Source organism: Stigmatopora argus, chromosome 15, assembly GCF_051989625.1.
Source record: "Stigmatopora argus isolate UIUO_Sarg chromosome 15, RoL_Sarg_1.0, whole genome shotgun sequence".
NCBI classification, from domain to species: domain Eukaryota; kingdom Metazoa; phylum Chordata; class Actinopteri; order Syngnathiformes; family Syngnathidae; genus Stigmatopora; species Stigmatopora argus.
Genome location: NC_135401.1, coordinates 11,847,968 through 11,864,391, shown reverse-complemented (window position 1 = coordinate 11,864,391; position 16,424 = coordinate 11,847,968). Strand labels below are relative to the sequence as shown.

Here is a 16,424-nt window from a genome sequence, read left to right as displayed (position 1 = left end):
GTCTAAAAGCCATTTTTACAAACTAGCTGTTTTGCAGACATCTATAAGGCTTATTTATAAGACTATAAAATGATAATTCTAGTGACGCAGAGGGAATGGCTACATTGAATCTTACAAAGATTTTAAGAGTTGCTACAAGTCCAGACAAGTTAAGTCATTGAAAGCTTGTTGCAAAACACAGTGATCATCTGCAAATATGAAAAAGTTGTCCTCCTTGGAACATTGGCACAAGTATAGTTTTATTTTCTGGAATCAGCTCTGCATGAATCTATGTTTTCCTGGTAATCCAATTTTGTGTCGTTAGTCTGGTGAAATTACAACAGAAAATTGCATAAGGAATTCAGAAAGGAACTGTGGGAACACAAGACTTTATTTAATAAATTAAAATTTCAAAATGAAATGATTTGGAGTAAAAAAAAAAAAAGTTTATTTTTAAAATAGGGTGAACAATCCGCCTTTTTTTTTTCCTTTTTACAATTTACACGTCTTAAATCCACCGCTGAACGATGAAAGCGTTGCAAGCGAGTCTTTTTCAGTCTTCCAGCAGTATGTCGAGTTCTTCCAACGGCAACCGGACTCGCAGCTCTTTCTCCGTCATCAGATCTACAGACTCTTGCAGATGTTCGGGAAACAGGTGCACTGCATCCATGTACAACCCCTTGTGAAACAAAATTTTCCATCAATGCGAAACCTTAAAATATACATTGCCACATCTGCCTAAACCTGCACATGAATAAAGACACGTTCTACCTTGGACTCATTGACTAACATTGACGTGCTAACGTATTTTCTCGCGTATAAGCCATATTTATAACAAAAAAAAATATGACAGAATGAGAGGTACAGCTTATATGTGGACAGAATTCACAGCGTTGCTATACTTTTCTTCACCAATAGATGTCAGCAAATGAACATTTACTACTTGTTGGTGATTTTCTGTTTTGCAGTAAGAAATTAACCATTACTGGATGAATTAGTATAAAACATTTTTTTTCTGTATGTATCCATATTTGTTTTTGTGCTTATGTTATTTTTCTGAAAATCCACGTGTATAAATACATTGCTTTTCCTATTAAATCCACGAATATGGATGTGAAAATTGTGAATTGGGGGGCGGCTTATACACGAAAAATTGTAAAATTCAATGATTTTAGGCCATTTTAAGGGGCACCTTATACACGAAAAATTGTAAAATTCAATGATTTTTAGGCCATTTTAAGGGGCATCTTATACACGAAAAATTGTAAAATTCAATGATTTTTAGGCCATTTTAAGGGGGCGGCTCATATACGAGAAAATTCAGGAACATTTAAGTTCATTCGCCCCCTCCCAGTTAAAATGGATTGTACGTCTAGTGCCGTCAATGGCACTGAAAATGAGCATTCCAAGCCAGTACTCCCAGATTAAATGTATTGGATGTTTATTGTTGTCAGTGGGAAGCAGTGAGTTGAGCAGTTGACATACCTTCACCCAGGGAATATTCTGCAAGGCTTTGTAGAAAAGCCCCTTGGCTTTATCCGGCTTGCCCTCTGACACCTAAAAATGGAAAAAAAAAAATTTATACACACATACGCATGGTATTTGCTTCATTGTAGACAGTATATTAGCATTGGAGTAAAAATATGTAAAGTACGTATTGTGTATTTTCTGCAGTAAGTTGGTCATAAAATGTGCTCTGACCATTTTTATCTGAAGAATAAACCTATTTATTTTATTACCACACGAACCATTATGCTTCCCTTTTTTGGATGTTTAAACGTAAATGTAAGAATGGCTTTATAGCAGGGGAGGGTCAATACGTGGCTCTTGAGCCAGATGCGGCTGCCAGCCAGAATTAATGTGGCTCTTTGCTTCTTATCATATTTTGTATATACTGTGGCTCTTTACCTAATTTCATTTTGCTTATTTTTATTCTCTCTTAAAACAGATTCAATCAAATTCATCAGGGCCCATTAAAAACAAATAATAAATTATATTTCAAAAATTATTCGGCAGATTGGATTTTTTTATGCTTCTGACGCAAGTTGTGACTCTGACTCTCACAGTTTCAAATTTTGTCTCTTTGTGTCTAACTTGTTCGCCACCCCTGCTTTAGAAGAACAAAACTCAAGTTATTCCCTTTCCTGCTATCAACTGCGTGTTGTATGACAAAAAAATTAAAAGGAAATAACTTGAAAATGCCCTCAAATCAACATGAAGGGACCCAAAGATCGAGAAATAGTGCGGAAATGGCCCTAATTAAATTGGAAATGATCCAAAATCTACAGAGAGATTGTATTTTCCCGTCAAATGCATTGGATGTCTAGTGTCGTCAATGGCAGCCAGTAAGTAAACATAGTCTAAAAATAGACTGTTCTGGCCCACATTAGATCAATTTGCGATGAATGTAGCCCACAAACAAAACTGATTTTGATATCTGTGCTGGAGGTGACCGAGTTGCTGCCATCTTACCAGGTAATGAATATACATCCTCCAAAGTAGAGGACAGTGAGCCCCCATTTCCGTTCCTACAGCACTCTCAAACAGTCCACGGATCCGGTTGCTGAGACCGTTTTCAGGCAGGACGCTCAAGGTAGCGCTTTTATCACAGGACCTGTTTAACATCATTGTTTTATATGCAATCGATAGTACAATTTATATTTCAAAATGTCTTTTTCTATGCTGATTTAGAAAAAAACAAGCCCCCTCCACCATTTAAAAAGAAAAAAACTATGTTACCGTATTTTTCGGACTACAGGTCAAACTGGAGTATAAGTCGCACAAGCCAAAAAAATGCGTCATGAAAGGGCTAAAAATATATAATAGTTGCATTTTCTGTCGGAAAAAAAAACCCAAAGCGAAGAACAGGCATGTCATCTTCAAAGGCATTTAAAAAATAAAATAATAATAGAAAATAAGAATAACAACAGGCTGAATATCATTTTTTAACCACTAGATGTTGGCAAAATAACATTTACTATTTTTTAGTTACTATTTTGTGTTTTGCAGTAAGAAAACAACCATTACTGGATGAATTAGTTCCCTATATATCCTCATACAGTATCTCAGAAATACCACGTGTGATTAAGATTTTCCCTTTAAAGTAACACATTTGTACCATTTATACGGCTTATACAGGATAAATTGTAAAATTCTACTATTTTAAGGCAATTTTGCGGGGCCGGCTTATATGCGAATAAATATGGTGTATATATGTATTAGTTTATTTTTACCTCTGAGCCGCATCCACCAGCTGCTTCCTTTGTTGTTCGGCAACAATAGCAAATAGCCGTGGCACAATATTGCCATTTCCCCTTGTTACAGTCTGAAAAAACCTTCGCGCCCGACCAGCACTATGGTAACGGTTCTCCACCTGAAACAGCCCAAGACGGAGAATCGCTGATGCCGATTCTGCTTATATATCATTGAATCTGAGAAACGTGTATTCCCTTACCTGCACATATATGCTCCAAAGAGAAGCACTTCCAGGCCATTTTGAAAGGGCAGAAGTGAGCGTGTCTCTCAGCGTTGCCAGTGGAAACACACCAATGGCGATGTGGTACTTGAGCAACGATGCCTGCTGCACCGCCAACATCTCACATTCAGAAGCTATCCTGCTAACCAACAGGTTGCTGTCAGAAAGGTTTTCCGACACGAGCGTGCGATGGAGCTCCTCCATTCGTTCTCTGTTCTGGATGTAGACGCCGTTTGCTGCTTTGATGCCCATAGTGAGGTATTGGAACAAAGCGTAGGAGCCGAGGAGCCCCCTCAATCTCACTCTCTCTTCCTGGACACCCAATTGACCTAGTCATGGGATAATAAATAAGGTCACATCAATCACACACATTTTTAAGATACAATTTCTTTCCTAATACATTGACAGGATTAGTTAGTGATAATCCCCTTTCAATTCACAGCATAACAAATTAGAAATAAAAACTGATGATAGTGTAGAGGTTGAACTGCCTGACTTCGGTACGTGCAAGCATGGGATGTTTATTATGTTTATGTTTTATTTTGAATAACTATTGAAATGTGGCCCTTCCACATTGTAGCATTCATTTATCTCCCAACTATTAGGGAATCCGTTTGTATTGAAATCAAAGCAAAAAAAAAAGGATGTTATCTTATAGTCTTTGTAATGAATCCAAACTTTACATTTTGTGTTGGGAGAAAACAATTGCAATAGTTATTTTTACCCAATAGATAACCTAGCATTTTAATTATATACTACTTTTAAATCAATCTTTTTTTCAGGGCATAATCTTCAGTTGCAATGAAAATTTGCATCTAAAATATAAAGCCCATATTAGTATTAAGAGTAATTAACTTTGAATTTAACTAGAGATTAGTCGACAGATTTCAAAAATAATCCACCGACTAATAAAAATAATGATTTTTGGTACCTGTGTATACCAGTAATCATCAATATGGAATACAAATTTAGCCCATGTCTATGGTTTTGGAGTGTGTGAAGAGGCAAACCTTTTTCCTTGACTTGAGGATTGCAAAGGTCTTTATCGAGTGAGGACCAAGTGGCAGTCAGAGTTTGTTCATATGACTTCCTAGCCTTGAGGATGGCAACCGGTGAGACGGGCTGTGATGACGAAGAACACAAGGTACTTCCAGAGGCAAGCCTGGTGAGCACGCACACAGCTGGCGATGCACCTCCTTCGGGGAGAACCCCTGCCCCTGGCCCATTTGCTTCATCCTCTACCTCGAGTTGAGCCCACAGCAGACACAACTCACAGAGGGAGGGGTTGCAAAGGCCTTTGCCCCCGCCTAATGTCGTGGCTGTAGAAAACACTTTCCGAGCTTCTTCCACATTACCGAGCAACCACTCCATGTGGGCAAATTCTTGCCACATTGCCAAAGATGAGCGGTTGTCGGGTTCTTTCAGCAGTGATTTGGCAATCCGTTTGCTGGTTTTGCTCTGAGATCGGAGGCTTTTCTTGCTGTCGCGCAAGCAACGAAACACCTGGAAATGTTAAAAAAAATACATTGTTTTGATTGAAATTTCCAAAAATTCTCTAAATCAGTTGTCTCCCAACTGGTGTGCCATTTGAAATTACCTGGGAAGAACTCACACTGTAATATTCAGAGAGAAACATTTTAAGAGATAAACAAATTAAATATGACGAACAATATGAGTTTTAAATCTTTTGTCCTGTATTGCCTTATTTATTTTATCTTCAAACTGCACAATGGACTAAAGAATGGAAATTGGCATTTGGCTATAATAAATAATAATAATACATATTTACGTACTATACATGTTCATCAACATGAACATGTATTTGTTTATTAATATGTATTGTTCCTTTATTCAATAAATCAAACTCAATTTTAATATTGCAATATTAGATAATCAAAATTTTAGTCATTTGGTTGATTACCGTATTTTCACAACTATAAGGCGCACTTAAAAGTCTTAAATTTTCTCCAAAATAGATAGGGCGCTTTATAATCCAGTGCGCTTTATATACGGACCAATACTAAAATTGTTATCACGATAAAATAAAATAAATCAGTCGATAGGGTACACCATCCTCTACAGCTCTCACAACTACGGCAAGCAGCCCCCTACTCTACTATTTTCCCTGTACAAAAAGTACTGCGCAGTGCCTGCTGGGATATATAGTTCTTTTGTCAATATACCCAGTATGACAGCGAGCACACAGCTTTACGAAGGGTGGCAGGCAGCGCGGGGCTATTTACGCTAGCTACTAGCTAGCTACTATTTGCGAATGGATTGTGGCCGCCTGGACGAACGTATAAAACTCAGCGTTTTTGATGACTCATTTGGACAATTGTTCAATTCGGCACAGAAAATGAGGACTTTGATGGATTTGTGGATTATGATGACGTGAGTACATTGTAAAATGACTAAATAAAGTACAACAGAACTCAATTTTGCTTCCGTTGCCTTTTTAAAAACGTGTTTTTAGCGTGTCCGTATGTTTAAGCTAGTGTATGTTTTGCCATGCCATGTCTTTAAAAACGTGGCGTCCTGTGAGTGTGTAAAATACAGCAATAGCACTCGTTACTGACACTGCGCCTTTAAATGCGATGCGCCATATAGTCGTGAAAATACGGTATTTTTATAACATTAAGTTGTTTGCATCAACTTTTGGCGACGTAAAGTTTGTGCGAGCACAAAATTGCTTTTAGGGTGATAAAGAGATTGAAGGCATCTTGAGAAGAAAAAGTCATAAATTTACAAGGATAAAATTGGTACATTACTTATTTTTACATCACGTGAACTGGAAGTTATTGGGGTCCTCAAAGTTCAATTTTTGGCAACGTAAAGTTGGTGTGAAATTTTTGATATTAAAATCCCTTTTCTGTGTTTCTCAGATTCCTGTTAATAAAACTTTGATGACATATTTTATGTATTTCATCTAGCAGCATAGAATATTTCCCTGTGTCTGTATCATTCATTATCTACTTTGCAGTAGTTTGAATGACTCTTTCCTTGAAACAAAAATTCACAGTATGCTTGGGTATTTATAATAATGCACTTGTTGATCCAGTGCCTTCCTTCATTTAGACTTTTTATATATTATACAAAATGTTGACTTAAATACTTTGAGACTATGAAGCGTGATACCATGAAATTATTTTTTAGTATTGTAAATATAAGTGACAGTTTTAAATGAGAAGATTTTCAGACTGTGGTTTGCCTTAAGATTTTTGCAATGGAAAGTGTGCTGCAGCTCAAAAATGGTTAGGAAATAAAAATCCCCACCTTAAGTTTCTCATACCACATCCGGCTGAGTGACAGGATAGCTCGCTGTTGAGATGAAAGGACAGGTTGAAGCATTCGAAACATTGCGTTGACAAACTTCTCGCCCTGTTTTCCGAGCCCTGTCAATTTTCTGCTTCCCTGAAGTGTGGTCATGTGACCCACAGAGCTCGTTCCACTGGGTAGGTTGTTGAGAGTCAAACCACGTCGGGAGTCACTACCTAAAAAGAATTCCACACTTATTAGTTTTCTGTTCAATCTTCATGTTGAATTTAGTAGTCCATTGTTATCGATACTCGTATTCATACTAGAGGTGTCCCGATGCGGTTTTACCATCATTATCTTATTATTTGCCTTGTCGTTTGATTTACTGCAGTCTAAAAACACACGCTACTACTGGATCAGATCTGATCTCATGACAAAATCAATAATCAAGCAAAAATAGTCATAAGGCGGCAATACCAAATATCAGACCGATTACTAATCGAAATCGAAACAGCACTTAAATGACTTTGTCGTTATCGGCTGCACAAAATGTACTGTAATATTGCTCCAATCAGTGAATTTATTTTTCTAAACTGGAAGTGGTAGTCAGGTTCTATGATATCACAGAAGAGTTTTCATTCTTAAGTATATTTTGGTAAGTGTTGTTGAATTTTCCATTTTGCAGATGTACCATTTTACGCATACTGACATTGACATCTATAAAAATTTTAGTTTTGTTATTAGGGAAAACTGGGACAAGTAGGTTAGCAAATTTGTGTCCTCTAATCGCATAGGTATTAGCACTTGAGCTAAGCTAATGTACTCATTTACTCAAATAACATTTTGGTCTTTTGGAGCAATTCAAGTCTCATGTTTCATTACTTGCCCTCCCAGTAAAACTGGATTGCACTTGTATCGAGGTCAATGACCGTCACTATGTTATTTAACCAAAACTGGCTCGGCAACAACTTGTAAGTCTCATCTCATCTCATCTCATTTTCCGAACCCCTTAATCTTCACTAGGGTCACGGGAGGTGCTGGAGCCTATCCCAGCTGACTTCGGGCCAGAGATGGGGGCACCCGGAATCGGTGGCCAGCCGATCGCGGGGCACAAGGAGACAAACAACCATTCACGCTCACACTCATACCTAGGGGCAATTTAGAGTATCCAATCAACCTACAATGCATGTCTTTGGAATGTGGGAGGAAACCACTCATCCGCCGGGGTGCCCTAACTTGTAAGCCGATTATCCAAATATTATAGAGTTCGGCCACACGACGGTGCAGTGGTTCTTCCGCCTGACTATGGTGCGGCCAGTCTGGGTTCAATTCCCACTCGGTGGCAGTGTGATTGTGAGCTTGAGTGGTTGACCGTTTCATTGTGCCCTGCGACTGGCTGGCAACCAACATGGGGGTCAGTCGCCTGTGGTTGGCTGAGATCCAGCACCCCCCACGACCCTTGTTTGGATAGGCAGTGCGGAAGAGGAATGTATGAATTACTTTATAAAATATACCTCATCATTATATATATATATATTCACCCGTGACCGGACGTCTCGTCGAAAGACGTTTGGTCGACCGGACGTTTGGTAGAACGGACGTTTGGTAGAACGGACGTTTGGTCGCTGGGTTCGCTCGCTGTCAAATTATGACAGAGAGTTTACTGTTGATATTTTGATGTTAGATATTTAGATTTTAAACTCACTCTCTCTCATGATTATAATTTTGAGAGCTGGTTTCAATAGTAACAACCCGGCGACCAAACGTCCGTTCTACCAAATGTCCATTCTACCAAATGTCCGTTCTACCAAACGTCCAGTCGAACAAACGTCCGGGGACCAAACGTCTTTCGACGAAACGTCCGAGTACCATATTCACCTTGAGTGAGCAAAGTGAGGTCCTCCAGCAACAGGCTAGGTAGACACTTGCCAGCAGAAAGCACATTATCCACTGGCAGCCCCAAAAAAGATAGAAAATTGAGAAGGAGGCGGAGCTGGAGCTCTGACGAAGAGAGGCAAATTAGAGAAGGGCCGATGTCATCGAACAGGACCTTAAGATGGAGAAACAAACAAAAGGATCTCAAACGAAGATGCAATTTAAATAGTGGCCAAAAATGATCAACCGCTTCAATACAGCAATTCTCTTTACCTGCCTCTCCGGGTCATCACAGTCATCTTCTGTTTGGTCCTTTTCTGGCCTCCATGGTAACCAATGCGCAGCCTCGCGGGATGACTCCACATTCAGCCAAACCGCTGATCGAGGTTGACTGCGGTCCTTGATTTCCTCCTCTTCGTCCCCCTCCTCCTCCTCTTCATCATCTGTTTTTATTATACAATTGGCATACACGTCGCAACCATCTTGCAAAGACCTTTTTCCCCGCTCAAAACATTGGATGTGTTGCCGTTACCTGCGCTGGGCTGCACCCAACCGCCTCGCTCCTGGTGGATCATCCACGCTTTCCAACCTCTGGCATCCCACTCCCCAACTCTTGCCTCCCCGCTATCCCAAAATGGCTCAAAAAATTCAGCCTGCACACACAAACAAATAAGCCCCTTTCAGATATACAATGAAGTCCTGTAATTTATCGGTCTTTACCCCGCAAGCCTCATGTGCTCGAGTCGAACGTTGCGTGATGTATTAAGGAAGTAATTCATTCCAAGAGGTAGATAGTGTTTTGGTACTTTCTGCAAAAACTACTTAATATTTTGATCTGTCTTGATAGCAACCGCTAGATGCTGGCTATATTGTTGCCCGTTTCTCCTCACAGCGCAAATGCTACGTGATTAATAATAATTGCAACAAAGAAATACAGATCAAAACATCACTAAGTAATTTGATGACTATAAATAGGGGAAAAATATATACAGATTGCACTAATTACTTTTCTGAACAATAGAGGCCGTGACCATTAATTGTGTGTTTACTTACCTGTTGCTTCGTAGACAATTGTCGTACACTGTCAGGCTTGAAGAATGTAAACTCAATCATGGCTTGAAAAAGAGAAAACGCTTTCTCGGCGTGTCCAGACTGACGGAGGAAATGGCACTGCTGGATGAATATATCTGGAAAAATTACAAATGATCATCCAGTCAGAAAACTTCCCCCAAAATTGCGACTTATACTACAGTGCAATTTGTATGTACAGTGGTACCTTGAGATACGAGCTTAATTCGTTCCGGGACTGAGTTCGTATGTCGATTTTCTCGTAACTCAAACAAACGTTTCCCATTGAAATGAACTAAAAACAAATCAATTTGTTCAAACCCTCTGAAAAAAACACAAAAAATAGGATATTGGATTGGAAAAAATGTTGTTTTTTTTCAAATCAAATCAAAAGCCTTTATTGTCATCATACACAGCTGCGTATAACAAAATTGGTGGTGCTACTCCACAAAGTGCCGAAGTTATTGCACAGAAGGGATTGTGTGTGTCGTGCTAACGCAAGCTCAGAGTCCTGATGGCCGTGGGAAAAAAAACCATTCGCAAGGACTAACAGGGAAAAAAACACTGAAAAAAATGCAACGCTTCGCCCAGTGCTCGCAGAGACATTACAAAGAGGGAGTTGCGGGGAGAGAGACAGTGCCCATCATGTTCTTATGAGCAGCATCTCGAGTCCGCTGTCTGCTCGTATATCAAAATCTGTCTCGTATCTCAAGATAAATACTTGCCCGAAATTTTACTCGTATCTCGAAATGCTCGTATGTCGAGGTACCACTGTATTAATGTCAGATTTGTGCATATTCTTGTGACATTTATTAAGACGTTTTATTCATAGATACTAATCATTAAATTGTATTATGACTAGATCATTTATGTGTAGTAGACATGCACTTGCTTATGGCAGGTGTGATACTGGTGTGTGCCCATAGCGAGCATTTATGATGTTGCTCACACTGGTCCTCCATGTGCTCATGGAGGTTGTCTGTATGCCTAGATATATGAAAAATTAGAGGGAACATTGCCCTTTATTGGGCATTTTTTGGCTAGTGCTACTTATATTCCAAACAATATGGTGCATCAAGAGGCTAACTAGTGCGGCTCCTGTAACAATAAATATGAGATAAAACACGGATTAGATGGCACTGATAAAATGAAAGATCTAAAACAACATGTTACCAAGCGTATCCTCCTCAATTCCTGGAAGCGCAGGGTGGGAAACCAAACTCCCGTCCCGGACGGCGCTAAGCATGCTGAGACACTTCCCATACGCAGTGTTAACCTTTGACACACTGAAATTGCTGAAGTAACTCTGAGTGAAAAGGAGATACTCCTTCCACAGAGGGCCACTATTCGGGTGGAGAAAGACCTTAAATAGAACATAAAACAAGAGTTAGTTTTATGGCTGGATACTGTATGTTTCTAAATAAAAACGGCAACAAAAGGCTGTAAACCAACCAGTTTTTTCCATTCTTTAGCCAGTGCTGATGGTTCCCAAAGTTCTTGGCAGATTTTGAGTCTCTCCCGTTGCAGAGCCACACAGCTGGGGTTTGTGGCTACAGCACGCTCCGCAATGGCCAGCTTTTTCTCCAGGACAGCTTTGTGAGAGGACTTGCGGCGCTCCAGTTCTTTGCCCTGTTTGTCTTCTTCGCCTCCAAATACAGTCTCACTCAGTTCATCCTAATGCGGGACAGGCGAGACAAAGTTCAAAATGAATGGATTTAGCACCACTCAGTTTATTTTTGAATTGATAAACTGACCTGCCCCAAATGTTAAATACATAAAGTGATGCTGCAATGGAAAACCATCTAGTATAAACAGAAGCATCACAGTAGGAAACATATTGTTTGCTCAAATAGAAAGATGTCTAGTTGTGTCGCAATAATTATGGTTTTGACATTTAAGACTTCTGTATATTAAGTTATTTCACTTTTAATGTTATTATAGAAAAAAAATGGTATTAGAATGAAATGTTTTTCCACTGTGGACTATGTGTTGCTATTTTCAGCTGTCTTGCAGGCATTACTCACATACGGTTGGTAAGAGGATCGTGCTAACTATTAAGGGGAGATATTTCTAGGCCAATTAGTAGTACTACCATGGCAGAGCTAATCCCAAAATGTAGCAAATCAGTGTAATTTGGCACCAACTGCTGGTCAAAATGGCCATTTAATGAACAGATCTATTCATGATGATGGACATTCAAATTTAATGTTTTATAAATTCAGGAACTTCTAAAGGTAGTATAATACCATAGAACTGAGCCTTTAAGTACGTTACTACTTCCCTATCGTTTGAAACCATTGACTTTTCAAACCACTAAACATGTGTTGTGCATGAAAAGTATAATATAGAAGAATGGTTTGAATCATTATGAGTCCAAAATAAAACAAAGTTCATGTTCAACATGAGTACATCCAAAAATCTAGTCATATAAAAAAGGTCATAGCAAAAAGAAGTGCTACCATTATTTAAAAGGTGAGTCGTCCTACCTGATATCTAATGAATTGCAACCAGAGTTGGGTGTCTTCTGGTGTCTCTCTCAGTTTCCTGTTAAACTCTTCAGTCTGACCCATCGGAAGCACAATTTCCTGCTCAGTCTCCAAGTTGGGTTTGTCGTTAGGATCTATCTGTTCTTGCTTTCCCTTGCCCTGCAGCCAGAGAGCTGTGGCGGAGTCGTACACGCCAAGGGGATTCACGGATGACGTCTGTACTCTGACACCTGAAGAAACGGCACCCCATTGTCTTGCAACATACAACTTCAGCAGAATAAGACCTGCCTAAATGCTTTATATCAAACAAGTTAGATTTAATTGGGATTTTAATTGACAGTTTCCACTGATTGTACGAAAAATTCAGTATATTTAATCAAAAGCTGCCAGCGCTTGACATCCAATCCATTTTGACTTAAGATCGAATGAATGACGGTTCTCTCGCTGCCACCCTCAACTTCAAATGGATTGGATGTCTACCGCTGATGAACTCATTTAAATTCACAGCAGTGACATGAAACCAGCCACAGGTCGGAAGTCCGTGACATCCTGCTGTGATTTTTTTATTTCTTTGTTTGTTTGTTGTTTTTCTTGCTAAATTCCTTACCTGCCTCTCTTTTTATCTCCACCTCACCGTCCTCCAGTGGAAGAAAGAGACTGGAGTTGGCGACATGACTGCTTTCAGGAACTCTTGGTAACGTTAGCAGAGGTAGTTGAGACTTGAGAAGCTGACGGCATGCTGTAGAATAATATCTGTCCGCTCCTTTCTGCTTGTTTCCCCCTTTACGTTTCTTTTTAGCGTCCTCCCAGCTTACTTCTTGTCTACGGCGATCCAGACCCAGTGATGAGCTGCCTTTTCTTCTATACCTGCATCATCACAGTTTCTTTTAAGACATTAATTCTCATACATATGTGGATGGTCGGTGGTAGTCTTGTGCGATATGGAAAAAGTTTCGAATCGCAATGTGGACCATTTCATCTCGTGATATCCACATACCACAATGAAATACTTTTTAAATGTTTGGGGCAAAAACTATACAATAATAATAATAATACAAGTTGGCATTCCACTGAACTGCTACAAATGTGGTACTGCAACCTAAAACTATTCAGTGAAAACGGACACTGTTCCATTCATATATTTTAAATTCAAAGAAATCTAATTATCTACTAATGCATGTGTCTTGGGATTTTGTCCTCGAAAAGTGCTGCATATTAAATTAGCATAATATTTATTCATTTTCCTAACCGCTTATCCTCATAAATGTCACGGGGGGTTCTGGAGCCTATCCCAACTAACAATGGGCACCTGGCGGGGAACAGCCTGATACGCTGGCCAGCCAATCGCAAGGCACGAAGAGACAGACACCCATTCACACTCACACCGAAGGGCAATTTAGAGTGTTCAAGCAGCCGACCCTGCATGTTTTTGGGATCTGGGAGGAAACCGGAATACCCGGAGAAAACCCACGCAATCCCGGGGAGAATATGCAAACTCCACACAGTAAGGACCCACCTGGGTTCGAACCGTTGACCCCAGAACCGTGAGGCCGACACGCTAATCACTCGCACACCTGGCCTCCCTAGCATAATATTGTTAATAATAAATTAATATTGATAACGGGAAAAAAATGTGTTGTCTGCGGTCTATGTTGATGATATTTGTGGCTATTTTCAATTGTCTTGCATGCATTACTCATGTAGGGTTGGCAAGACGAGCACATAGGTACATCTTCTTAAGGAAGACTCGTATTACTATAGCAAATGGAATCCCATCAGAAATGCAGAAACATTGATTTATGACGATAAATAGAAAAAAAATCAATAAAGTGTCAATATATAGCATCATATATTGCATCGATAGCCAATACTATATTAGCAAAACTAATTTGAGTATGTCAATTTTCTTTTCTTTTGTCCACTACAGGAAATGAATGCTTTGCAAATTTAAATATTTTTGAGCAATCGTCTTTTACGTGCATTACCTTGCTACGTCTCCCCTGTATAGAGACTTGTATGTCCAGTTGGCAGCATCAGCTTTGGAGTCAACACAGAAGGGCTGGGTTATGGTGGACTGGATGTCATCCAACCACGAGAAAGAACTTGCAATTGGTGCAGCCTCTGGTCTGCATTCACCAGAAGACACCAACCAAGAAAAAAGTTAGCATGTGCGATTATTTAATGTGATGTAAAAACACTCAGAGGGAGGTGTACCTATCGAGTTCTTGTTTCCGCTTAAGATCACTTGGAAAGATTGGTTCAGAGTCTGAACCACTGCTTTCTGTTGACCTCTTTTCTTTATGTTTTTTCTTTTTTTTCCCATGCTTCTCATGCGTCTTTTTCTTTGACAGCACAATATCCTCATCCTTTCTGTCTTTGCTGAACATAATGCAAAAGGAGTCATGTTACAAAATTGGCTGAGTCTGAAACGTCAACAATGTATAATTTAATTCTTTATTGGGGGGTATGTTTTTCCATTTGGCTTTATTTTGTTGCAAGTTGAACACTTGAAGTGGAATGTACATCATAATATAATCCAATTACATTATTAAAGCAGTCAGAGCATAAAACCGGCATTGATGGCCATTATTCTTAAAGTTTTTTTAAATTAACTCTTTAGGAGTTAAGTTCACCGCTTGCTTCCATACATATCTGATTATGTTAATTATAGCATCAAACAGCAAGTGAGGAGTGAGGGATATACATCAAAATTTATATCACGGGATAGATTGATGATATAATTGTGTAAATTTTACATTAAGACTTTTTTCTGAATGTGTTATTAAAATGTGAAATGTAATGTTTTGCTTGGTAGTGGTAGAAATTAGCCGATTTTTTAGCATAACAAATCATGGGTCATGCAAAAAAAATAAAGTCTTGACAAATTACAATATCAAACGTCACGTCATGTTGATGTAAAATTGATTAAAATTTCATTCCTTCACAATATGATCACAGATTGGGTTGGGCAAAATTGCGTGTAAAAGGACTTAATACAATTTCATATGGGAGTAAGGCTAATGATGCCCAGTACTGATTACATTTTTATTTTAAATACAAAAGTGTTATTTGTTGTTATATTCTTAATTGTTACCTTGAGTCCTTGTTCAGCAGTTCATCACTTTTTTTCTCTAAAAAGCGACTGTGAAGGGACAGGGCATCACTTGTCTGAAAACTCTTATTGTTTAGCCAGTTTAATTCTAAATAGGGAAATAAAACAAACAATGTTACTTCAGTGACAAAAAATAATACCTGTGCTAGCTAGCACATATACGAGCAACGGTATTAGGATTAAGTTGAAGTCAACCCCGAAATATCCTTGCAAGCATTTTCATTAAGACATAACAATATTGAGAGTAATTTGAAATAGAATGGAACTTGAAAACGTCGTGTTCAGCCCTGTCATTTCAAACCACTAAAAAGTAATGAGGCATGTCAACCTGATGTACTTTTAAGATAACAATGACAAATACGTGAATTCAACATGTACGATATGGATAGATTGTTACCATTTGACGAGTCTGCAACTTTATCACTAGAAACTCCCGCAAAAGCTGCAAACAGTGCCATGTTGATATCGACGGAGGTTACCGGTCATACAGTCGCAGGAAAATTACGTCATTGTCACGCGACTCGTTCGTGCACAGTAGTATTTGTTCCAATTTAACGCCTTCATATATTTACATCTTTGGAATATGGTACTTTGTTTGTTTTATATTAATAAATTCAGTGTTTATATTATTTTCTTTATTTTTTGTGGTCGTTTAGTCGTCTTTATGCGTGGATGTGCAAATATGTATGGTGTATTTGTTTCAACAACAACATAAACTAAATAAATATAACGACGCAGCGCTCACCCACTATTTACACAAGTACGCACCTAAAAATAATCGGCTTTCAAATGTAAACAATAAAAATAATTAAAAACAATAACAAAAACAAAGAAAGGCAGAAAAGGTAAAATAAATAACCATACTGAGGATTTAACGTAAAAGTTACAAATAAATATTAACTGGGGAAAATGTTTGAAAATAGATCTAAAAGAATCTGAAATAAACATGTTAACAATACACAAAGTTTAATGGTCAAATGTGCAAAAATGTTAAAGCAATTAAAGACAAAATAAGGTAAGTATTTAGTATATGCATTTCTTAGGCATCTGATGACGGAGAAGATACATTTTTTATCCACTACTACACTTTTGTCAAGTTATTTTTTTCACTTGATCAAGGTTATTATCCTGTAACTTTGAAGATTTAATTATTTCATGTACACGAGAGGGAGCC

The 16,424-nt window shown here is 38.6% G+C and overlaps 1 protein-coding gene across 1 annotated transcript; it reads right to left on the bottom strand.

The window, feature by feature from the left end:
• Positions 1-352: 352 nt before the first annotated feature.
• nrde2 (NRDE-2, necessary for RNA interference, domain containing) lies at positions 353-15,774 on the bottom strand. Its single transcript, XM_077621514.1, has 19 exons — positions 15,648-15,774; positions 15,233-15,338; positions 14,353-14,517; positions 14,124-14,264; positions 12,746-13,005; positions 12,139-12,368; positions 11,105-11,326; positions 10,826-11,015; positions 9,638-9,771; positions 9,117-9,237; positions 8,858-9,027; positions 8,588-8,759; positions 6,728-6,945; positions 4,465-4,957; positions 3,434-3,783; positions 3,213-3,352; positions 2,452-2,593; positions 1,465-1,536; positions 353-658 (listed from the first exon to the last, which is right to left on the bottom strand). The coding sequence occupies exons 1-19, from the start codon at positions 15,706-15,708 to the stop codon at positions 533-535; spliced, it is 3,513 nt and encodes a 1,170-aa protein (XP_077477640.1). The 5' UTR covers positions 15,709-15,774; the 3' UTR covers positions 353-532.
• Between the last annotated feature and the right edge of the window lie 650 nt (positions 15,775-16,424).

Coding starts and splice junctions, on each gene's coding strand:
- nrde2 (XM_077621514.1), bottom strand. CDS start 15,708: ATGGCACTGTTTGCAGCTTTTGCGGGAGTTTCTAGTGATAAAGTTGCA. Junction 13,006..14,123: donor TACAGGGGAGACGTAGCAAG/GTAATGCACGTA, acceptor GTGATGATGCAG/GTATAGAAGAAAAGGCAGCT. Junction 4,958..6,727: donor TGTGGTATGAGAAACTTAAG/GTGGGGATTTTT, acceptor TAACATTTCCAG/GTGTTTCGTTGCTTGCGCGA.